Source organism: Lagenorhynchus albirostris, chromosome 5, assembly GCF_949774975.1.
Source record: "Lagenorhynchus albirostris chromosome 5, mLagAlb1.1, whole genome shotgun sequence".
NCBI lineage: Eukaryota > Metazoa > Chordata > Mammalia > Artiodactyla > Delphinidae > Lagenorhynchus > Lagenorhynchus albirostris.
Genome location: NC_083099.1, coordinates 27,651,351 through 27,677,536, shown reverse-complemented (window position 1 = coordinate 27,677,536; position 26,186 = coordinate 27,651,351). Strand labels below are relative to the sequence as shown.

The following is a 26,186-nucleotide window of genomic DNA, read 5'->3' as shown; positions in this document are numbered from 1 at the left end:
TCCTCATTCATCTTGCCTATTTGGCCTGTACAAAAGATAGATGACTCTTAGAGAATTACAGTGGATTGTTACAGCATTAACCAAGTGGTATACCAGATGTAGTTTCACTGCATAAACACACCCCCTGATACATGGTATGCAACTACTGATCTGACAAGTGCTTTTTTTCTCCGTATGTGTCAATATGGACCCCCATAATTAATTTGCTTAAGTTAGCAAGGCCAACAATACACTTTCATTGTCCTAACTCAGGGGTACATCAATTCTCCAGCTCTATGTAATAGTTTAGCTTGCCGGAACCTTAATCGACTTTCCTTTCAACAAGATATCATGCTGATCCATTACAGTGATAACAATGTGCTGACTGAACCTAGTAACTAACATGTAGCAACTACTCTAGACTTAAAGAAATTTGTATGTTAGAAGGTGGGAAATAAATCCGACAAAAATTTGAGGCCTTCAGTCTCAGTGCATCTTCTAGGGTTAAAGTGGTATGGAGCATGTCAAGATATCCCTTCTAAGGTGAAGAATAATTTATTTGCTTACAACCAAAAATAAGGCACAACACCTAGTGGGTCTCTTTGGATTCTGGAGGCAACATATTCCTCATGCACTCTGGCCTATTTACTGAGTGACCCAGCACCTCAAAAGGTGCCAGTTTGGTTTTTTTGGTGTTTTGTTTTTTTTTTTGCGGTACGTGGGCCTCTCACTGTTGTGGCCTCTCCCGTTGCGGAGCACAGGCTCCGGACGCGCAGGCTCAGCGGCCATGACTCACGGGCCTAGCCGCTCCGCGGCATGTGGGATCTTCGCAGACCTGGGCATGAACCTGTGTCCCCTGCATCAGCAGGCGGACTCTCAACCACTGCGCCACCAGGGAAGCCCGAGGTGCTGGTTTTGAGTGAGGCCCAGAACAAGAGAATGCTCTGCAGCAGGCCCAAACTGCCATGCAAGTTGTGGCCACATGATCCAGCAGACCTAATGGCGCTAGATCTGTCAGTGACATATAGGGATGCTATTTGGAGCCTTTGGCAGACTCCTATAGGTGAATCACAGCACAGGTCCTTAGGATTTGGGGGAAAAACAAAATCTACCATGCCCTACTGATAACTACTCTCCTTTTGAGAAACAGCTCTTAGCTTGCTTCTGGGTTTCAGTAGAGACAACGCTTAACCACTGGCCATGAAGTAACCATGCAACCTGAGCTGCCTGTCATGAACCAGGTGTTATCTGACCCACCACACATAAAGATGGGCAAGCACAGTGGCACTCCATCATCAAGTGAACGTGGTTATATACGAGACTGGGCCCAATCGGGTCCTGAAGGCACAAGTGACATGAAGAAGTGGCCCAAATGTCCGTGGTTTCTCACTCCTGTTATACTACCTTCTCTATCCTATCCTGCAGCATGGCCTCATGGGGAGTTCCTTATGATCAGCTGACACAGGAAGAGAAGACTTAACCATGGTTTACAGATTATTGGATTACAATAGGTAGGCACCATACAAAAGTGGACAACTGTGGTACTAGAGCCCCCTTCTGGAACATTCCTGAAGGACAGTGGTGAAGGGAAATACTCCCAGTGTGAAGAACTTCAGAAAGTGCACCTGTTTGTTCACTTTGCTTGGAAGGAGAAATGGCCATATGTGCAATTATATACCAATTCACGAGCTGTGACCAACACTGGTCAGAGACTTAGAAGGAACATGATTGGAAAACTAGTGACAAGGAAATTTAAGGAAGAGGTATGTGATAGACCTCTCTGAATGGGCAAAAAAATAAAAGATATTTTTGTCCCACTGTATGCTCACCAAAGTTTAACCTTGGAAGATTTTTATAAAGTGGATAGGATGACCCATTCCATGTATACCAGCCAGCCTTTCCTCAGCCAACCCAGTCACCATCCAATGGAGAACAGTGGCAGGGATGGAGGTTATGTATGTGCTCAGCAACATGAACCTCCATTCACCAAAGCCCACCTGCTACGGCCACTGCTGAGTGCCTCATATGCCAGCACCAGAGACCAACACTGAGCGCCCAGTATGGCACCATTTCCTGGGGGTGATCAGCCAGCTATGGAATGACAGGTTGATAACATGGGACTGCTTCCCTTCTGGAAAGGGCAGTACCTTATTCTTACTGGAACAAACACTCTGGATATGAATTTGCCTACAATGTTTCTGCCAAAACTACCATCCATGGACTTATAAAACACCTTAGCCACCATCATGGCATTCCACATAGCATTGCTTCTGATCAAGGAACTCATTTCACAGCAAATAAAGTACAGCAATGGGCTCGTGCTCATAGAATTCACTAGTCTTACCATGTTCCCTACCATTTAGAAGTAGCTGCCTTGATAAAACAGTGGAATGGCCTTTTGAAGACAATTACAGTGCTGGCTAGATGTGAATACCTTGCAGGGCTGGGGCAAGGTTCTGTAGAAGGCTGTATATGCTCTGAATCAGCATCCAATATATGATGCTGTTTCTCCAACAGCCAGGATTCACAGGTCCATGAAGTGTGAAAATGGAAGTAGTACCCTCTCACTATTACCCCTAATGACCCACTAACAAAATTTTTGCCTCCTGTTCCTGAGATCTTATGCTCTGTTGGCACAGAGGTCTTAGTTACAGAGAGAAGAATGATTCTACTGGGAGACACAACAATTCCATTGAACTGGATGGTAAGACTCCTGCCCAGCCATTTTGGGCTCCTCATGCTTCTGGATCTACTGGGAGACACAACAATTCCATTGAACTGGATGGTAAGACTCCTGCCCAGCCATTTTGGGCTCCTCATGCTTCTGGATCAACAGGCAAAGAAGTACATTATGGTGCTGGCTAGGATGATTGATCCTGACTTCAAAGCAGAAATTAGGGAAGAGTATGTCTAGAATATAGGTGATCTCTTAGTATTACCATGTCCAGTGATTAAGATCAATGGGAAATTACAAGTCAATCCAGGTAGGACTACTAATGGCCTAGACTCTTCAAGAATGAAGCTTTAGGTCATCCCAGCATGTAAAGAACACAACCAACTGAGGTGCTTGCCGAAGACAAAGGGAATACAGGATGGGTTAGAAGATGGTAGTGATAAATACCAGATATAACCACGTGATCAGTTACAGAAATGAGGACTGTCATTAATATCTTATTTTGTTATGAATATGGGTATATGCACACATATATACACACATATAACAAGTATCTTTGTTTCCTTCTCACTCTTATTCCCTTAACATGTAACATAAGATACATTAACTTTATATCATTACTTAAATCTTAATATTTAAGTATTATTAATTTTACAACATACTATTTAATTTACAGGGAATTAAGGAGAAGAACAAACGCCACTCAAGGAGATTATCTCCTCCTCTGAGAAAGAAGTTAATGAGTAATTGGTGGTACTCAGCCTCGTTTTATCATGTTAGGTGGAATTTTGACCTTGTTATTGGCTTTATTTAGAGATTAAGTAAGGGTTTAAGGAGCTACATATGGATGCCAAGTTGACCTGTGATGGCTAATTTTACATATCAACTTGACAGGGCCACGGAGTGTTCAGATACTTGGACCAACATTATTCTAGGTGTTTCTGGATGAGATTAACATTTGAATAGGTAGACTGAATATAGCTGATTGCCCTCACTTATGTGGGTGGGCCTCATCCAAACATTTGAATAGAACAAAAGGCAGACCCTCCTGCAAGAAAGAAGGAATTCCACCTGCCTGACTGCCTAGAGCTGGGACATTGTTCTTTTCCTGCCTTCAGAGTTGAACTGAAACAATGGCTCTTCTTGGGTGTCAAGTCTGTCTGCTTTCAGACTGGTACTCATACTGTTGGCTCTCCAGGTTCTCAGGCCTTCAGACTCAGGCTGGAACTACACCAGCTCTCCTGGATTTCCAGCTTGCTTGACTGCAGATCTTGGGACTTCTTGGCCTCCATTATCACATGAGCCAATTCTTTACAATAAATCTCAATCTCACCCACCTGCCCCCTTCACTCTCTCTATATAGACACAAACACAATTGTCTCTCTGTAGAGCACTGACTACCACACTCTCCAACTAGCTAACCAGATCATCAAAACCCACAACAAGTGTCACCTGCACTGTAACCTCTTGCCTAATGCCCTAAGCTAGAATATGTGCCTCTTTTTTCTGCTACCATACATAATACTCCCATTAATAACACTGCCATCATAATATCACTAATTTGTGTACCTACTCTGTGGAATATAAAATCCTTGATGACAGCAACATAGCTAATATGACTTCACATCACCAACAGCAACACAAACCCTAGCATATAGCAGGTTCTGAGTAAATATATATTAAACCATTTTAAAAAATCTTCTTGAGTTATGTTAGATAATACTCAATTTAGGTAAAACTATTGCTAGAGAACAAGAGCATATCGTTGCTGTCTGTCAATGAAGGATTCCAGCATGAAGAAGCTAATACAGGGCTGCTTTACCTGACGGCAGAAACGCTCTCATCTCATCCTTCAGGGGACCAAGAAGACACCAACAAATCAAGCTTGGGCCAAGGTTATGTTTCTCATTTGCAAGAAAGCTCTTTAAAAACCATTACTATTTGTAATTACTTAGAGGTATAAGTCAGGATTATCTCCAAAATAAAATAAACAAATAACTGGATACTGAGACAACTGTCAACAATAACGCCCGATGAAATTCTGTGTTCAATAAAACAGCATCATGATTCTGTTTAATGGCTTATGTTTTATTTTAGCTTCAAAGATACATTTATACTGATAAAATGAAATTGTTGTCTATTTTGTAAAATGGATCTATCTTTGAGTTTTGATTTAAAAAAGAGAGGTTTTGCTTAAAAGGTTTGAAAACTCCCGGTATAATAAAAAGAGATTTAGTTTTATAGTTGGACAGAGAGCTAAGTCTGAAACTTACTCTTTTACTTAATAGTTGTGGGTTTTTAGGCAAGTTACTTAATCTCTTGGAGAGATTGTTTTTTCACCTTGTCAAATCCAGACAGTAACAGTAAATACTGTGGCACATTATTAGGAGAGTAAAATAGCATACTTTAAACACTTAGTATACTTCCTGGCATACAGTAAGCATTTAATATCTGACCTATTAGTATCACTAATAACTCATCACCTGAAATGATTAGAAAATGAAGGCCTAGGAAGAAAATGAGGGAATGTGGGAGAGCATCACAATTTCAGGCATGTATATATAGTTTGAAAAAGCAGCTTGAGGATTCTGAATTCTAGAAGCTGTAACACCTACAAACTTAGGTGTCAAAATATCTCAGTTTAAAACAAATGGCAGAACGTATGATTCATAAATACTATACTAACTGGAAAGAGTAACTCAGGGGTATGGAAAAACAGCATCTAAAGATTTCATAATCTTTGTTACCATCAAATCCATTGTTAAGCATGTCTAAATAGGTATTTCCTACTAAAATTTAAGGCATGGTGTTAATACTATAAGGAATCCTAATTTTCCGATAGCATTCAATTAATAATATTCTGCTGAATTTGTTGAAACTTCATTTCTTGGCTTACATTTTGATTAAAAAATGTATTAACTGGGTTCAGTTATTGAAACTTCTATGAAATACTGTGATAGGAGAACTAGCATATGACACAATTTATCAAATACCATGTGACAAAGTGAACATGAAGATTAAAATAAGCTGATACCTGCTTGGAAAGCGCTTTCATGTGACCTACACTTCCCCGGCAGTATGCTTCAAGGATGACACCAAATTGTACTGAAACAGCAGGAATGTGCACTTCTGACCTGCATAAAGTTAATATTATGAAGATTTATCAAACACTTCAGGTCACCAAAAAAAAATACTGACTTCTTTATTCTATTATGAAATTAACTTATTATGCTAATCAAAGAAAGGGAGAACACATCATCTTGTACACAATCACAGATGGGATGCTCAACTTTTAATTCTTTAAACACTACAGTTCAAAAAGATATGTGATTTTATCATTAGTTAATTGTTTACTCCAAGAAATCCAAAGTTACCACATCTTATTTGTTTTTTGGAGTGAAATGGTAATACTACCAATTTATAGACAACTCAGATGAAACACAGATCTGACTCAGATCACACAATTGACTAATCCCTCAATTAGCTTCTATGTGATTTTTTTTTCACTTAAAGAATGGTGTACACATTTGAAAAAGGAAGGAATACCTTATTTTGTTATTCCTTGAGGGATTTAAAAATAAGAAGATTGAAATGGATGAGAAAAGAAGACAAGTTAAAAACAAGAAAGGAAAAACTATGGATAATAAAGAAATCAAGATTCAGAAATATAACTCCTAAAATTAACATCAAAATACTATACAGCTTATTTTCCTTAAGAAGCTTAGCCAAAAAGGAGAAAAGTTATTTTTTTCTGTTAATGATTAGCTTCAGTACTCTGAAGTCCAGATGGAAAAAAATCACAAATGTCCAAGTATAGCGTGAGAAATGAGGAATTGACAACCTTCCTAGGCAACAGAAGAACTTTAGTTCTCTTTCCCTATTTTACTCCTATATAAACTTGGTTTAATAAGATTCATGTATTTCTGAAAATGACCTAGTTAATAAAGAAGCTAAAAATAAAGTTGCTGTTGTTATAGGAAAACTTTAAAATCTTTATTTATGCAATAGTAGCAATGATGATACCACTACCCAGTAAGTACGTTTTTAGTCCAAAAATATTAACACAATAAGTAAACTTTACTGGAAAATAGCAATACATTATAATAATAATAATTATTAATTATAATTATCATAATAAAAATTATTAATTTCAGTTATAAATCAAGGAGGCATAAAGGGACACTTATCTCAGTTACTTTGCCAAATCATGAAAATTGAGAGTCTGGGTATCAAGAAATAGGAGTAGATACCAAGAAAGCATAAATGTTATGGATGACTCAGAAACAACTAAAGCAGCTAGACTGTTTTACTACATGCCCTGTATTATGCTGGTTAATATTTACAAAAGCACGTGGTGGATTTGATTTGAAATATAAAAGACTTACCTAAGGTGCCAAAATAAAAACTGCCCTATCCTCCGATTAGCAAGTGCTCTTTCTAGTAGGAATCTAGAGAGGGCACAATCAAGAAAAGGCTCATATTTTAAAACTTGCACCAACTGTAAAAGATATTGAGAGAGTTCTTCATCACTGAAAAAAACAAAAGACACAGTAAGTCACTCAACAATCGGTGCTGGAAAAAGACCCACTCCTATCAAACTTATCAAATACTAACTTACTGAAACACAATGGTTCTTTTGGGTCAAGCTTGGGGCACACTTACATTCACTGTTTCACTGTTACAATAACATAAGAAAAGCTGAGAATTTCTGATGTGCAGAAGAGTGAAAAGGAGCAAAGAACAGATATATGGGGCATTTTTATTAAGTTAACTAGGTTTATACAACTGATGATTGTATTTATAATCAGCCGAGAGTTATAATAAAATTAGGTAATAGTTTTCTGATCATGCTGAAAAAGTTACGTGCTCAGTCAACCAACCAGCTTTTTAAAATACAAATTCCATCAGTACTTCAACTTATTTTCCTTTCATATCATTGGGATTAAGTAATTTTTGCTCCAGAAAATGAATGAACAATTAAAATCTTCAAATAGTTTGAAGGATAAAGAGTGTATTTGTAAGTGGGAATGGATTCATTGAACTGACATACTATTGTAATTAAATGAGCTGAATTAATTAATGTTCGGGCTCTCTATTTTGTATCCATCTCCAAACCATTCACATGTAAACACACTCCCATCAAAGGCAATTCCAGTAGTCAGGTAAGATATGCATCCCAAGTCCTCTACTTGGTGACTATAGTCTTGGACAATAAATGGTTAAGCAGTAGTCTAAAGCAGACCTGGGAATGAAACCTAGGATACTGACCTGGGACTGAAACCTAGGATACTATACACCAGAAAAAACCTCATACCAGAAAATTTAACATAGGAAGACACATTAGAATTACCTATATGGAACATGGGGATCACAGCAATCTCCTCCTAGGGATCAATATATTTAAGAAAAACACTTAGCTCAGTCCAAGGGGGGCCAGGTAGCCCCTCCCCTTCAGATCTCCAATGCAAACAGAGAGACTGAGGAACAACTGGGAGCCTCATTTTTTAAAACTATCTATAAAACCATCTTAAGTTTATTGCAAAATCCATGCCCACTATAAAATCTACAAGTAGTGTAAAAGATAGAAGTATAGAAAAGACGAGGCTTCCTCTTTCCTTACACTTCTTATTTCACTCCCCCAAAATAACCACTGTTAAAGAGTTTGTATAATTTGTTTTGGAGAGCACACAATTTAAAACATAAATGATTTATTTTAAAAAGAAGAAAAGGAAAAAAATGTATCACAGTATCCATAATTTTCTGAGAACTTTTGTTTTTCAAATGACCATATGGTATAACCCCTCATTTTGAGGCTAGTAAGAAAATGGATAAACCTGAAAATGCCCATTGTCTAAGACTGTCTCAATAATGACATTTCATCCAAGAAATCCCATAGATTCTCACACATGTACTACCCTAAAGAGATTGTACAAGCATGTTCACTGTAGCATTGTTTGTTAAGAGGGAAATTTTGAGAAAATTTAAAATGTTCCTCAATAGAGAAATGGAGTAAATACGATACATCTCTATGAAAGAATATTACACAGTAGTGAAAGGAATAAACTACATTTATATGTAACAGGAGAGACTGACCTCAAAAACCTAATGTTGAATAAAGGAAAAAAACTATGTAAAACAATATATATGGCAAGACACAGCTGTGTGATTTTTAAATGTACAATATTATCCCATATCTGTATTTTATAGATATATAAATGTGGTAAAAACAGAAAATTATGGTATAGAAGGATATACACCAAATTCGTGATAACAGTTGCCTCTGGGAAGTGAAAATAATCAGGATTGAGTAAGGAAACTATGAGGACTTTAGCTGTAACGTTAATTGCTTTAAAATACAAACTTAGGGCTTCCCTGGTGGCACAGTGGTTAAGAATCTGTCTGCCAATGTGGGCGACACAGGTTTCAGCCCTGGTCCGGGAAGATTGCACGTGCCGCGGAGCAACTAAGCCCGTGGGCAGCAACTACTGAGCCTGTGCTCTAGAGCCCGTGAGCCACAGCTACTGAGCCTGCATGCCACAACTACTGAAGCCTGCGTGCCTAGAGCCCGTTCTCTGCAACAAGAGAAGCCACCGTAATGAGAAGCCCGCGCACCGCAGTGAAGAGTAGCCCCCGCTTGCTGCAACTAGAGAAAGCCTGCACGCAGCAACGAAGACCCAATGCAGCCAAAGAATTAAAAAAAAAAAAATTTTTAAGTTTAAAAAAATAAATAAAATACAAACTTAAAAAAAGTCAAAAATATTAACATTTAAAAAAAGAAAAAATATTAACATTTCTTAATTGTGGGTAATGGACAGAAAAGAGTTAACAGAGGAGCAAGCCTGACTGCTATCCTTTGATAAAGCATGCTTACAAGGTTAGCCCTTGACCGGCATCTGGGAATGTAGATTTCGGAAGGCTTCCCACCACCTTAACAGATAAGAGTGGCTTACTATGCCTACACTGTTTTTGCAAACAGTATGTTTTATGCTCAACACGCATTTTTGTTCCGGGAGTCTAGAATTTGGGAATATGCTAGGCAGAGGGTGCTCATGTGACTAGCACTGCCCTCCCCGCAAAAAAAACCCTGGCCACCAAGTCTGTAACAAGCTTCCCTGGTAGACAGTATTCAGGTGTGCTGTCACAACGTGTTGCTGGGGGAATTAAGTGTATTCAGTGCGATTCCACTGGGAAAGAACTCTTAGAAGCATCTCCCTGGTTTCCTCCAGACTTTGCCCCATGAATTTTTTTCCTTTCCCAGTACTGCTCTGTATACTTTTTATGTAATAAATCTTAGCCAAGGGTGACTATATGCTGAGTCCTATGAGTCCTCCTAGTAAGTCATGGAACCTGAGGGTGTTCTTGGGGACCACCCCATGCAGTTTTTGCTTGCTTTTTTGTTTTATCATATAGAGTGGGGACTTCCCTGGTGGCCCAGTGGTTAAGACTCCACGCTTCCACTGCAGAGGGCATAGGTTCGATCCCTGGTCAGGAACTAAGATCCTGCATGCGAGGCAGCCACGCCAAAAAAAACAAAAAACAGAGAGAGAGAGAGAGAGAGCGAGAGTCGGGGAGGATCGGAGGAGATGGGGCGGGGTGGGGGGAGAAAACAGGAGAGACTGTGGGAGAGAGTGGGAGGAAGGAGGGAACAGATGCTTTGAACTCGGTCATTCCTATCCTTTTCCTTTCTTACAAGACATTCAAGCAGACATCAACTTCTCTTCCCACCCACAAGTTATTCCTTGACCCAAAAAAGCCTCCTGCAGGAGATACCTCATCTGTTGCAGACAGCCCACAGCATATTCTCGCACGTACTGATCTGGATAGTTGAAATCTAGAAGCTCCAGGGCCTCCCGGGGGGGCAGTTTAGGCCAAATCTGAAGTAGTGCCTGAAGCTGTTTAAAAATTGAAACTGGTTCAGAAATTATAGGAGAGAAAAGTAATCTACTTTTCCTTGGTACACAGGAGCAGAGATGGGTCAAAAGAAAGGAGAAGCATACTTGCAGTTACTAAGGCCTCAAAAATCCACTGTTGTTAATACAGATTAATAAAGATTGTCTCTGTTGAAAGATTCTATCGGTAAGCAAGTGAAAAAGCTATTATGTACTTACCTGGAGGTAGAATGATACACTGAATATATGAATTCTACAATCATTAAATAATTTTTTAAGGGAAAAAAAGATGGGGGCAGAAGGTAGGGGGAAAGGTGAGAGGAAGGGGAGAGGGGAAACAGCAGAGGGAAATAATCAAGAAATACTTAAAGGTCAAATTCAAAGTACAAATATAAGCTGCAAGGCTCAAACTAATGAAAGGCAATTTATATATAAAAAAGTGCATTATAACAACATAAAATTATCTTGAGGAAGTTTACTTTTAGTTCTTAATATTTTTAAGAGTATCACTTTACAAAACTTTATTGACTATAACATGTTTAAATCCATTAAATCACAGTACCTAGTTATTTTATATACACAAGATAAATACAGCCAGTTTCCCACTTACAGATGCCGCTTAGAAATGACCTAGATATAGGATAAAAAAGAATCCCATGGGGGAATGAGCTGGGAGTACTGGTGAAGGGTGGGTTCAGGTGGACATGGCCACATCTTTGGAAACCCTAGTTCCAGAAAACCCAAATCTCTAGAAAGGATTCTTACCTGCCTCCCATCAGAACACAGTGAGACTCATCAGGGTTGATTTTTTTTTAAGGGTCAATTTTGGGAAGAGTCCCTTCCTCCTCATGGTTTTGATATATTTATAGCTTACATTCTTATCAGGGATGTTAAGTGGGAAGAAAAGTGGTTATGGAGGAAAGCAAAACATTTTTTGATAATTACGATTTGTGGCCCTCCAAAGCTCAACCTTCTCGGACAAAATCTTATTCCTTAATATCTGATTTATATTGTTGGGTTTTCTTGGGTATCACTTATGTAGCACTGACATCAAGTCCAAGGAAGAAACACAAAATGTATGCAAGATGAGAGCTACAAGAATACGGCAAATAGATGGCAATGGTTGGAGGCTTTTCTCTCAGTTGCCTGCTCAATCTCAAAGTCATGTTGCAAGAGATGGCTTGCAGTACCTGCTGCCTGCCTTGTCGTTTGTCACTTGAGCATCTGCGAGAGACCTGGGCTTTGAAAATTACATAAAAATAATTTACATTTTATTATTTTAATTCTCCAAATTATTCAACCTCTCATTAACTTGTCAAGTGCTCAAAAGTCAATATCTAAATGAGTATCTAGCAGCTAAGTTAAAAGGTATCTTCTCATATGAAGCAAATTTAGAAGTTAAGTTCTCTAATGATATAATTTTTAAAAAATTAATTTTCAATTATTTTACATTAGCAGAAAAAATAACCCTTTTGAGTAATTTTTAAAAGTTGACTGCATTGCCTTTTTAATATATATTTACATAAATTACTAACATGGATATGAAATGTGATACATTACAATTTACATAATGAATTACATCAGTTATTCAACAAATACAACAAAATGTTAGTTTTTACATTTTAACCTTTACCTTAAATTTTGGTTCAATTATTCTTAAACTTGTACTGAATAAAAAGATTGTCTTATACTTGCTCTTTTAATATACAAAGTACATATATGCATACACTACATAGGCAAACATACACTTATCTGTGGTATCAAAATCCCATGGGGATGGGACTATTGGGGAAAATATGTAAAAAGGGTCCTAAGGAGTGTAATAATTGAACAAAAGTTTGAGCAATACTGCTTTAAAGATATGAAACACCTACATCACCCCACGTTTTATCACTGATGGGGCTCCCTGCCCACTTTCCCCAAGGCCCTAATGGACTAGTATTCCTCCTTATGGATAAAGGGGACTGTTTCTTGAGGGTCTGAAATGATAGCTAAAAAAAACCTCCTAGCATCCCCAGTTAACACGTGGAATATACACTGCTCCACAAAAACAATACTGTAAAGGATAGATAATGTTATGTAATACCAGAGGTTCAACTATGGTATAGGTTAAAAACAGCCCTACTATTGAAAAGTTATAACTTTTGCTAAGGTTATTAAATTATTAAATCAATAATATAAACATAAAATTAAATAAATTACCAAAACTCATCTCTTCAGTTTGGAGAAAGCTATGGAAGCAAACAGGGAAGGGAAATCTGACTCAGCCATATAAATAGTGAAAGCAGTGCTGACTAATTAATTACCTGTCTGCTGCAAGAGACTATTGAAATCCCTTCTGCAGTATGCCAACAGAATATTTTCCTGTGGATTAATGGGAGGCTACCCTTCTATAGAATTTTCACCAGTGGCATATGCCTGCAGAATATGTGCACCAGGTTCTGACTCTCCACTTCTCTTAGGTAGTCAATTCATTGAAAATACAGTTTATATTCTCTTATACCAGTTCAGTGTAACTGGCAATGGGATAGGGCTGGGGGAGAAGCCAAAACACATTACTTTTTATTCCGTTGATTTTCTTTTCTAGACTACTAAAGGGGGGGATTAGGATCGTGAAATTCATACCTTCCTATACTTCCTTACACACATTTAGGTTTTTCTATAAGAATATTAAGTTACACTACAGACTTTCTTCTACCACAATGGAGGAAGTTAAGTTATATCTGAAAACAATGCTTTAGATTTACTCATGGAAATGAGACAAGTATAGTAAACTAAACTCCTCAGTGTAAAAATTTCTGCCCCTGGGGTTCGAATAAAGAAATATTAAGCCTGAATTGTCTCATTCCATTTTCTGACAGTTGACATACAAAACCTCCCTCTCAGATATCTTAAGAGAACAGCAAGAAATTTTTTTCTATTCTAATTATATGCAAAATAATAATACGATGCATTTCTTGGATAGGCACTTAGAAATGAATGCTATTCATTGAGAAGTAGGCAAATGCGCCAGTTAAAAAATGCTTATATTCAACCATTAGGGGGGGTTCATAGAAAACTAACCTTGAATTTAAATAAATAAATGGTTAGAAGACAACTGTGTCAGAACAATTAAAATCTATCTAGATGACAAAAATAGTTCCTTTTCAGAGTAAGTAATTTTCATGTGGTCTGTGTAACCAGTTTAAACAAGGCACATCATATAATTTTGTAACATGATTCCAAAAAAATTGTTAGACCCTAGGAATAAACTCAAAAGAAATACTTTCTAAACTTAATTTACGAAGTAAAACAATAAAATCAAAGATTTAAAAAAAATATACCTGATTAAAAGAAATATACATTTCTTGACTAAATTTTTAAAGTCATTATAGATTTAATAAGACAAGAAAAATTTTTAAAAGATCAATTGAATTCAAGTAAGGTGAATAACATTATTTTAATATGCCAAATGTATTCATTCTGATTAAGAAATAATTTCAAGAATCTTTCTGTAGAGCACTGATAACCAAGTGAATTTAATAATGCCAGTGCTTTTTCACATAGTCTTGAAAATTAAATCAAGTAGCTAAAATTTGGTGGCTTTTTTGGATCAAACATTTGTTCCCCTTTTGCTTTTCTGCTTAAAGACAAATATTCATCAACACTGACCAACTTTAAATAAACAGTAAAATTGATCTGAATGGCTTATGATCTAAAATGTTAACTTTTACAAATACAGGTAATTTTCAAACAATACATATTCATTTTAGGACACTCACTGCAAAAGGTCTTAAGATTAAAACCTTGGAGTTCATTGATGAAACTGTTAGAAGTAGCCCAGAACCTACCACATGCTGGTAGTAATTCCAGATGATTACACCAAGACCTAAGTCTTAATTATCTTTAGTAAAAGACATAGAAAACCTACCCGGAATCTGGGATTTTGAAATCTTAAAACTTTCTGGTTTACCATTTAGACCAGAATATATAAGAGTTGAAAACCTCAAAATTTCTCCTGCAGAAAATTACCCAACCTTTGGAAACATACCTATATAGGAAAGGACAATTTACACGAAATCAACAAAGTAACATATACTGCTGAATGGAGTTACAGAAATGATCTTTTGTTACCTGAGCAACATCCTCAAGTTTATTCCACTTGATTGACAGCAGTAATTTTGGCAATGACTGTGGGAAATTCTCTCTGCAGTCTTGTCGCAAAGTCCAAATAAGATCCATTTCATTCTCACACAGCTGAGACAATGGATCCCTGTCCAAGATTTCTTTCAGTACAGCAAGAAACTTCTTTCCACCTCGACTCTAAGAAAGTAAAATTACTCATTACAGAACAAAACTGTGTAAACATCACGGGCAGACCTTGAACACAGGGGTTAGAGGCACCAACCCCCAAGCAGTAGAAAATCCCTAAATTCATAGATTCAACCAACCACGGTTCACGTAGTACTGCAGTACTTGTTTATTGAAAAAAATCCACTTGTAAGTGGATCTGCACAGTTCAAACCCATGTTGTTCAAGGGTTAACTACACAATGAATTTTTCAACAATTTATGAGCTTTAAAATTTGAGATATTAACAATCTAATTCCGTAAAAAGTTGGATACCCCTTTTAAAGTTTTTACTAAACTGAATATTAAATTAGTAAGCTAAGGATGAAGGAAAAAATTATTCTCAGTTTTTTAAAAGAAAAAAGAATACTGTTAAAAAATCCGTATGCAAACACTAGGTGGCAGAATTGTAATTTGGATTAAAAAGAAGTCATTATTTGAACTGAATTTCTCATCTTCCTTTTTTAATTTCTATAAAGAAAAAAGCAAAATCAAAGATGAACCAAATTTATAGTTTTAAAAAAAGTTAATAGGTGCCTTCTTGGCTCTGAGGCATTAAAGCATTTAGAGTAAGGACTGAAACTTGGCTAAAAGTAAACATAAAAAAAATACAGTTATCCCATTTTCTTTCCCAATCCTTATAAGAATATATTAAAATAAAGAAAATGGACCATACTATATTTTGGATCCAGACTCTGAATTACACTAACATTAAAAGAAAAAGGGGGGCTTCCCTGGTGGTGCAGTGGTGAAGAATCCGTCTAGCAACGCAGGGGACACTGGTTCGAACCCTGGTCTGGGAAGATCCCACATGCCGTGGAGCAACGAACCCGTGTGCCACAACTACTGAGCCTGCACTCTAGAGCCCACAAACCACAACTACTGAGCCTGTGTGCCACAACTACTGAAGCCTGCGTGCCTAGAGCCTGTGCTCCACAACAAGACAAGCCACTGCAATGAGAAGCCAGCGCACCGCAATGAAGAGAAGACCCTGCTTGCTGCAACTAGAGAAAGCCCGCGCGCAGCAATGAAGACCCAATGCAGCCAAAAATAATAAATAAAAGAAATTTATTAAATAAAGAAAAGGAAAAGAAAAAGGTACATTTCCCCATACTTAAAGAAAAACTAAACCATTTAGGCGAAAGCATATCCCTTCCTTATCCCCCATCCTCACAAAAAAATCTCCAGAATTATCTGACAAGATTCTGTAAGGATTTATGTTCCATTAGCATATTATTTTGTACTTGAAATTATTTTAACTGGGATTTCATATAAACATTAAAATAAATAAAAGTCATATCACTAATTTTCTAAAGTAGTGAGATTCAAAATAGTATATGCATATGTAAAAATAATTAGGATGACATGATTGTCTATGTAGAAAATATGAAAGAATCAACAAAACCACCATTGGAACTAATAAGCAATTACAGCAATTGTGGGATACAAGGTCAATATATAAAAGTAAATCCTTTTCTTATGTATTAGCAATAAATAAGCGGAATTTGAAATTAAAAATGCAATAATATTTACATTAGCACCCCAAAATAAGGAAACAGTAAGAAATTAACAACATACATACAAGATTTATATGAGAAAACTACAGAACTCTTATGAAAGTAATCAAGGAATTAAACAAATGGAGATATATTCCATGTTCACGGATAAGAATATTGTCAATATTCTTATCCATGAACTGACAATCACAATATTGTCAGTTCTTCCCAACTTAATATCAACAGATTCAATTTAAACCCAATTTAAATCCCAGTAAGTTATTATGTGGATATCAACAAACTGATTCTAAAATTATATGGAAAGGCAAAAGACCCAAAATAGTCAACACAGTATGGAAGAAGAAAGACCAAGGTTGAGGGACTTCCCTGGTGGCGGTTTCACATTTCCTTATTTTAAAACTTACTACAAGGACTTCCCTGGTGGTGCAGTGGTTAAGAATCCGCCTGCCAATGCAGGGGACATGGGTTCGAGCCCTGGTCCGGGAAGATCTCACATGCCGCGGAGCAAGTAACCCTGTGCGCCACAACTACTGAGCCTGCACCCTGGAGCCCATGAGCCACAACTACTGATGCCCGCACGCCTAGAGCCCATGCTCTGCAACAAGAGAAGCCACCGCAATGAGAAGCCTGCACACTACAAGGATGAGTAGCCCCCACTCGCCACAACTGGAGAAAGCCCGCACGCAGCAAAGAAGACCCAACGCAGCTGAGAGGCCCATGTACCGCAAAAAAAAAATAAATAAAACAAACAACGCTGAAGGACCGACACTACCGGACTTAGATAAAAATAAACGTGAAAAGCAAAACTATAAAACTCCCAGAAGAACACAGGAGAAAATCTAGATGACCTTGGGTTTGGCAATAACTTTTAACCTATAACACCAAATGCATAATCCGTCATTGAAAGAATTGATACCTTGGACTTCATTAAATTTAAAATTATCTGCTCTGCAAAAGACGCTGTCAAGAGAATGAAACAATAAGGCACAGACTGGGAGAAAATATTTGCAAAAAGACATACCTGATAAAGGACTGTTATCCAAAATATACAAAGAACTCTTACAACTCAACAACAAGAAAACAACCAGACAAAAAAATATGGATTAAAGACCTGAACAGACACCTCATCAAATAAGATATACGGTTGGCAAAAATATATATATAAAATGATGCTTAATATCATATGTCAGCAGGGAAATGCAAATTAAAACAAAAATGAAATATGACTGCATACCTATTAGAATGGCCCAAATCCAGAACACTGACAACATCAAATGCTACTAAGGATGTGGAGCAACTCTTATTCATTGCTGGCGGAAATGCAAAATACTACAATCCCTTAGGAAGACAATTTGGCGATTTCTTACAAAACTAAACATACTCTTACAATACAATCCAGTAATCATGCCCCTTGGCTATTTACCAAAAGGAGTTGAAAACTTATGCCCACACAAAAACCTGTAAACGGATGTTTATTTGGCTTTATTCAAAACTGCCAAAACTTGGAAGCAACCAAGATGTCCTTCAGTAGGTGAATGGATAAACTGTAATACAGACAGACAATGGAATATTATTTAGCACTAAAAGAAATGAGCTATCATCCCACAAAAAGACATGTAGGAAACCTTAAATGCATATGACTAAGTGAAAGAAGCCTATCTGAAAAGGCTACAGGTAAAATGATGCTGACTACAACATTCTGGAAAAAGGCAAAACTATGGAGACAATAAAAAGATCAGTGGTTGCCAGGGATAGAAGGTAGGGTGAGGGAATGAATAGGCAGAGCACAGATTTGCAAGGCAGAGAAACTACTTGGTATGATATTATAATGATGGATATATGTCATTATACATGTGCCCAAACCCATAGAATGCACAACAGCAAGAATGAAACCTAAGGTAAACTATGGACATTTGAGTGTTATGATGTATTAATGTAGATTCATCCTTAGTAATACACGTACCATTCTGGTAAGTGATGTTGATAATGAGGGAGGCTATACATGTGCAGGGGCACGGATATATGGCAAATCTTTGCACAGTCCTCCCAATTTTGTTGTGAGTCTAAAATGCTCTTAGCAAAAATAAAGTCTTACACACACACACACACACACACACACACACACACACACTCTCTCTCTCACACACACATACTCTCTCTCTCTATGTATGATTACAGTTTTATATTCAGAGCCTCAATCTAAAAAGGTATGCTTTATTTTACAAAATTGACTGAGTTTCTTTTTTCTTTGCAAAATGATCATAAGAAGTTATCAGAATTTGAAAATGTAACTCCTACACTTACATATAAAAGTGAAACCTGTTACTGCAAACAACAAAAAGTATAAATTGTTCATGCCGGAGAAAGGCAGACTGCTGTTAGGTTAAATAGCGCAAAACCTAGCAGACTACTGTAATTTCATGGATCAAAATTAGATGCTACAGACCTACTGTAAGTAAATATCCTGAAGACCTAGGAATAAATGAAGAGGGAAGAGCAGGGGGTTAGCTGTATAATTGTAGTGTGATTGTTTACTGAGCTATGAAAAGCACAGCACTGGATAAAGCCAAGGTAAACAACTACCAGAAATGTGGCAGTAAGCCAAAAAAACCCACAGAATCTTACATCCTTTTACAAAACTCAAAACAATCAGCAATGAAAAATTACACTGTAGTGTAACTGATGAACTTACACACATGTTAAAATGCTTGCATTAAAATAGTGGTAAAAAGCAATGAAAGTTAACACCTATATTCTCTGCTTTGTTTTTATGTTTAGATTTTTCATAATTATATACACATTATGATATAATAGTGATTACTAACCAAAATAAAACACAACATATATATCTTGCCATAAGCAAATGAAAAAAAAGACTATGGCTCTTTCCCATTCCTTACTGGGGTGGTGGGCCTGGAAAACTCATCTGTCATATTCAGAGGGGCTAGAAACTCAAAACAGCGTGTTAGCCATGTGCTTGTCAAGGATGGAATTAACTATGTGTTGGCCAGACTGACCAACACACAGCTGGGGATGAGACAGCCCATGTAGTCAGGGCTGGTGGGAAAGAGACTGAGAAGATGTTTATATGATTGGGAGATTGATTACAGAGGATTGAGCAAATAAGTAAATATGTTAAGGTTCACAGGAATCCAGACTTCTCACTGTCAGAAAAGGTAATTTAAAATATATTAAGGCAGAGGCTAGAAAAAAATCCTGTGGTGGTGAATCCAAATTGGATTCATAGTTTTTAACAGACAAAGAAATATATCTCTGTGCTTATATATGCTCAAATAGTATGCAGTCACACACATACTACCTAGTTCTGTTTCAGGAAAAGGCCTAGATGCAACTGCATGCCAAGGGTAATAAGCATACCCAGTGCCCAGAACTTGGATTCTAAATACTTTTAACAAGTAAAAGGAATCAGATCTTCTGGGGAAAATGACTGAATCCAAAGCTAGGGTAGAGAAAATACCAGATGAGCCTTGGAACACTTTGTTGTACCAGAAAGAAGGAAACGCTCAAAGAATGATAAAGACATGTCAAAAAGACTCAAGACGGAACATGAATGGGTTGCCACTGGCCAAATCTAGGTAAAATCTGAACATCAAAATTAATGACAGTTACTAATTATAAGTCATTAAATAAAACAGAAATCACAAATCCAATATTTTTTTTAAGTAAGTAAATAAATGGGGGAGAAGAAAAACCTCGACCCTATGGTATGTCAACTAACAAATCCAAAAGGAAAATAAATTTGAAAATCAGCACAGCAAACCACTGTAATAATACTGGTTCAGGCAAGATATATTAATATTAAAACAAGTGGGTGAAAGTTAGATGTGAAACAGTATGTTTACTTAGTCTCAAAATATGCCCACAAACTACTTACTTATTAACTTTACAGTAGAAAAACCTAGTAGACACTATCCTAACCAAGTGATAATAATTAACGTCAATAGTAATAGGACAGGTTGACATTGTTTGCCTTTGAGTGAAATGCAGTAAGAACAAACTACCACTTCAATCTATTTATGCTAAAAATGCGTAGCTGGAATCTGATCATGACAAAACATTAGGCAAATCCAAACTGAGTGACATTCTACAAAGTAACCGGCTGTATTCTTAAAAAACATCAGAGTCGTTAAAGATAAGGAAAGACTGAGGAACTATTCTAGAATGAAGAAAACTAAAGACACACGTTAAAGAAATGCAACAAGTAATCCTGAGTTGGATCCTGGACCTATAAAGGACATTATTGAGACAACTGGCTAAATATGAATGGAATGTGTGAATTAGACAACAGAACTCTATCAATATTATTTTCCTGATTTTAATGAATTGATTCTGGTTAGTTATGAGAATGTCCTTGTTTTTAGGAAATATACACTGAAGAATTAAAGGATAAAATGTCATGATGTATGCCACCTCATCTCAAATGATTCAGAAAGAACTGAATATACACACTCAAAACAATAAAACAAATGTGGTAAAATGTTAACTGTTGCGGAAGCTGGATGAAAGTTGTATGGGAATTCTTTGTACACTTCTCCCAAGTTTTCAGTGAGTTTGAAATTTTTAAAAAAATGTTTGCTCTTTCCTTCCCTAAAATTGAAGGCTGTAAAGACCCCAAATCATTCTACTAAGAAAATATTCTAGGTAGATCCCCAGAACCTCTGAACTAAAGGCTGAGTCATCATCTTCATTAACAAAAGCCAGCCATTAAGATTTGGTTTCTCAGCCCCCATGCTATCTTGTTGTAGGAGGATGGTCCTGTACATGGTAGACAGTTTAGCAGCCCCTGAACTCTACTCACTACGTGCCAGAAACAACCTCCCATGACTTGAGATAACTAAGAAAATTTTGAGACAATGCCAAATGCCCCACTGAAGGCAAAACAGCCTCAGGTTGAGAACCACTGGATAGGAAGATCAAAAGCTGCCAATTCAATAATCATAATTCACAAAGATCACATTTTTTTCTATTCTACAGACCCACGATCCTTGGCAACCACCTGTTTAAAAAAATGCCAACACTGGGACTTCCCTGCTGGTCCAGTGGTAAAGAATCCACCTTACAATGCAGGGGATGCAGGTTCGATCCCTGGTCAGGGAACTAAGATCCAACATGCCATGGGGGCAACTAAGCCCATGAGCCTCAACTAGAGAGACTGCGTGCCGCAAATTACAGAGCCCATGGGCTCTGGAACCCTCACGCCACAACTACAGAGCCCACGTGTCCTGGAGCCTCCATGTCACAACTAGAGAGAAGCCCGTGCACAGCAACAACGATCCCATGTGCTGCAACTAAGACTTGATGCAGACAAAAAAAAAAAAAAAAAAATTGCCAACACCTATTAGGCTTAACACCATCAAAAGAACAGAAGTAGTGGGAAGCATATGGAAAAACTGGAATCCTTTTGCAGTTGGTGGGAATGTAAAATGGTACAGCCACTGTGGAAAACACTGGCAGTTCCTCAAAAAATGAAAAATAGAATTACCATATGATCCAGCAATTCTACTTCTGGATATATATACCCAAAAGAATCGAAAGCAACATCTCAAAAATATATTGTACACTCATGTTCATAGCAGCGTTATTCACAATAGCTAAAACGTGGAAGCGAACCAAGGGTCCATTGATGAATGAATGGATAAACAAAATCTGGTACATACACGCAATGGAATATTATTCAGCCTTAAAAAGGAAGGAAATTTTGACATGCTATAACATGGATGAACCTTAAAGACATTACACTAAGTGAAATAAGCCAGTCACAGGAAGATAAAATAGTGTATGATTACATTTATATCAGGTTTCTAGAATGGTCAAATTCATAGAGACAGAAAGTAGAACAGTGGATGTCACAGTCTGAGGGGAAGGGAAAATGGGGAATTGTTTAGTGGATACAGAGTTTCAATTTTGCAAGATTAAAAAGTTCTGGATATCAATTGCATAACAATGTTTTAAGTATATTGTGAATATACTTAACACTTGTGAACTGTACACTTGAAAATGATTAAGACAGTAAATTTTATGTGTCCTTTCCCACAATTAAAAAAAAATTTTTTAATTCCAAGAGCAGGTTTAAGTTCCTTAGTAAGGTGTTGGTAAATTCAAAAATAAATTGTATGTGTGTACATATTATATGTATACATGTTGTATATATATATATACCTATAAATGTACACACAATTCAACAAGTCAACTTACCATGATCTTATTAAGGAATGTAACATGCTCTTGGCATATACATGAAAGTGGATTAAACAGTGGAATGAGAACTTAGTTCTCTTCATTCCTTTCATTCAAAAGACCATGAAGTGCCTTAAGTATTTAAAAATACTAATCAGTGGGACTTCCCTGGTGGTCCAGTGGTTAAGAATCCACCTTCCAATGCAGGGGACGCGGTTTCGATCTCTGGTTGGGGAACTAAGATCCCACATGCCGTGGGGCAACTAAGCCTGCATGCTGCAACTACTGAGCCCGCACACCACAACTAAAGAGAAGCCCGCACCACAACAAAAGATCTCGCATGTTGCAACGAAGATCCGTGGGCTGCAACTAAGACCTAACGCAGCCAAATAAATAAATAAATATATAAATATAAAAATATAAATCAGTAACAGTTCTAGGATACAAGGGAAAATGCATAACATAGGAATCCTTTAATGAGAGAAAGTAGATAGCATCAGGGATCAGATCTGCTGAGATTCAAGCGGTAGTGAAACACACAGTTCCAGGACGCATTCCGGCTCAGAATCAGAGGATACAAGGGATGAGAGGAGGCCAGGGGGAATCGTCAGGGGAGTTATCACAGGATCTGCATATGGAGCAGCTGCTTTGGTCAGGCATGCCCCTTGCTCTGTTTATGCTGAGCTGAAACAGCAATGGGATCAGCCCTAGACTGAGGTGAGGAGCATGGGTACTGAGTCATAAGGAGCCACCTGATCTCAGAAGGTATGGAAATCTTCATACAGGAGACCCATTTTCAGCACAGTCTACCCTAAGTCTTACAGATATTGAACACAGATTACAGCGAATAAGCAAACAACCAGGGAGTCACAAGTACAAAAGAGCTAAACTAAGAATCACCAAATATTGAGAAAAACCCATATGAAGATAGATAGATGTCAAAAGCAGAAGCAAGACCACTTCAAAAACAAGATTATTTAATTCCTCAGAGAGAACTAAGGTGACATTATAGCCATGAAAAAGGAATTAACAGAAATCTTTTAAAAGATAAATAAAATTTTAAAAAGAAAAAAGAAACAAACTCCAACCTGACTAATAAGAAAAGAATGCAAGTTAAAATAATGTGCCACCATTTTTATGTTCACAGTGTGGGTGTGTTGTAAATTTTAACTCTTTTAGGGTATGCAATTTGGCAGAATTCTTATTAAAAAGGGACATACCTTTCAATCTATAATTTCATTTCTAGGAATCCATCATACAAAATACAGACATGTATATAAAGATGTACAAAGTATTCACTGCAACACAGCTTCAGTGGAAAATAATTAGAAATAAGCAAAACATCCATCAGTAGAGGTATGAATATTTAATAACTAATGGCTACCAATAATTAATGCCATGAAATATAAACAAGGCTTTATAAACAGAGCAGTGGAGCTCTTCATACAGACATGACAAGATCCATAAAATTCGTTACATGAAAAAGGACGAAACTACATATATAAAGATCTCATATATTTTTAAAATATATAGATGTTTACACACAAAGCTAAACTGTTTATATAGTTATCTCTGGGCGAGAAAGGTAAGTGGCAGTTATTTTAAAAACTTTCATTTTTGGTTTCACACGATTTATTAATGTACCCACCAAAAAAAAAAAAAAAAAGTACATCAAACCTGGGCAAGAGGGACTTCCCTGGTGGTCCAGTGGCTAAGACTCCACACTCCCAATGCAGGGGGACTGGGTTTGATCCCTGCTCAGAGAACTAGATCCCACATGCCGCAACTAAGAGTTTGCGTGCCACAACTAAAGATCCCACATGCAGCAACTACAAGATCCCACATGTCACAACTAAAGATCCTGCATGCCGCAGCTAAAAAAGATCCCACATACCACAAAGAAGGTCTTGAACATGGGATTATTTAAAAAAAAAAAAAATCCGGGCAAGAATATTGCATTGTCAGTAAGGAGGGAACTCTCTGATTTAGGTAAGGTAGCAGTAGCACAGCAGAAATAATAAAAATTAATTTACGCTTCTGATGTTCAAGGAGCAATATTAAGACTAATAAAAGGTAACTAAAAATAGGCATGAGAATGAAGATAGGCCTATATAAGTGTTATTTCTTAAACTGTAATTATATGTTTCAGTAATTGCCAGACAAGCTGGTAAGTGTATACTTATAATAAACTTATTTCATTAAAGAGAGCTACGCTTGACCCTTGGACATGGGGATTAGGGATGCAGACCACCTGCACAGTCGAAAACCTATGTATAATTTTACAGTTGATACTCTGTACCCAAGGTTCTGCATCCATGAATTCAATCAAACTGCAGATCATGTGGTACTGTAGTACCTATTTAATGAAAAAAAATCTGTGTTTAAGAGGACCCACACAGTTCAAACCTGTGTTGTTCAAGGGTCAACTGTACTCTTAAAGTATTTGTAGTAGCAGATAATTTGCAATGAAAGGCTACTGAAATTTTTGAGAACTCTAATGGTAAAGCAGAAGACAGCCTGTGGAAAAGCCAAAACAATTCTTGAGAAAGAAGAATGGAACTGGAGCAATCACGCTCCCTGACTTCAGACTATGCTATAAAGCTACAGTAATCAAAACAGCAGGGTACTGGCACAAAAACAGACACATAGATCAATGGAACCGAACAGAAAGCTCAGGAATAAATCCGCACACTTATGGTCAATTAATCTACAACAAAGAAGGCAAGAGTACACAATGGAGATGACAGTCTCTTCAATAAGTTGCACTGGGAAAACTGGACAGCTACATGTAAAAGAATTAAATCAGAACATTCTCTAACACCACATACAAAAATAAACTCAAAATGGTACTATAAAAATCCTAGTGGAAAACATAGGCAAAACACTCTGACATGAATCTGAGCAATATTTTTTTGGATCTGTCTCCTAGAGTAACTGAAACAAAAGCAAAAATAAACAAATGGGACACAGTTAAACTTAAAAGCTTTTCCACAAAGGAAATCATAAACAAAATGAAAAGACAACCTACAGAATGGGAGAAAACATTTTCAAACGATGCAAGCAACAACGGATTAATTTCCAAAATATACAAACAGCTTATACAGCTCAATATCAAAAACAAACAACCAACCCAATAGAAAGATGGGCAGAACACCTAAATAGACATTTCTCCAAAGAAAACGTACAGATGGAAACAGGCACAAGAAAAGATGATCGACATCTCTAATTATTAGAGAAATGCAAATCAAAACAACAATGAGGTACTACCTCACATCAGTCAGAATGGTCATCAACAAAAAGTCTACAATTAATAAATGCTGGAAAGGGTGTAGAGAAAAGGGAACCTTACTACACTATTGGTGGGAATGTAAACTGGTGCAGCCACAATGGAAAACAGTATGGAGTTTCCTTAAAAAACTAAAAATAGAGTGGCCATATGATCCAACCATTCCACTCCTGAGCATATATCCAGAAAAGATGAAAACTCTAATTTGAAAATATCCATGCACACCGATGTTCATAGCAGCACTATTTACAACAGCCGAAACATGGAAGCAAACTAAATGTCCAATGATAGACGAACGGATAAAGATGTGGTATT

At 37.1% G+C, this 26,186-nt stretch overlaps 1 protein-coding gene across 5 annotated transcripts in view; it reads right to left on the bottom strand.

The window, feature by feature from the left end:
* PIK3CB (phosphatidylinositol-4,5-bisphosphate 3-kinase catalytic subunit beta) overlaps positions 1 to 26,186 on the bottom strand; it is a 194,036-nt gene that overhangs the window by 31,746 nt on the left and 136,104 nt on the right. For all 5 annotated transcript variants that reach the window (XM_060149740.1, XM_060149742.1, XM_060149743.1 and 2 more), the window contains 4 exons: positions 14,656 to 14,844; positions 10,424 to 10,545; positions 7,039 to 7,182; positions 5,688 to 5,787 (listed from right to left, as the gene is read on the bottom strand). In XM_060149740.1, the coding sequence (XP_060005723.1) occupies positions 5,688 to 5,787; positions 7,039 to 7,182; positions 10,424 to 10,545; positions 14,656 to 14,844 (555 nt within the window). The remainder of the gene's footprint in view (positions 1 to 5,687; positions 5,788 to 7,038; positions 7,183 to 10,423; positions 10,546 to 14,655; positions 14,845 to 26,186) is intronic.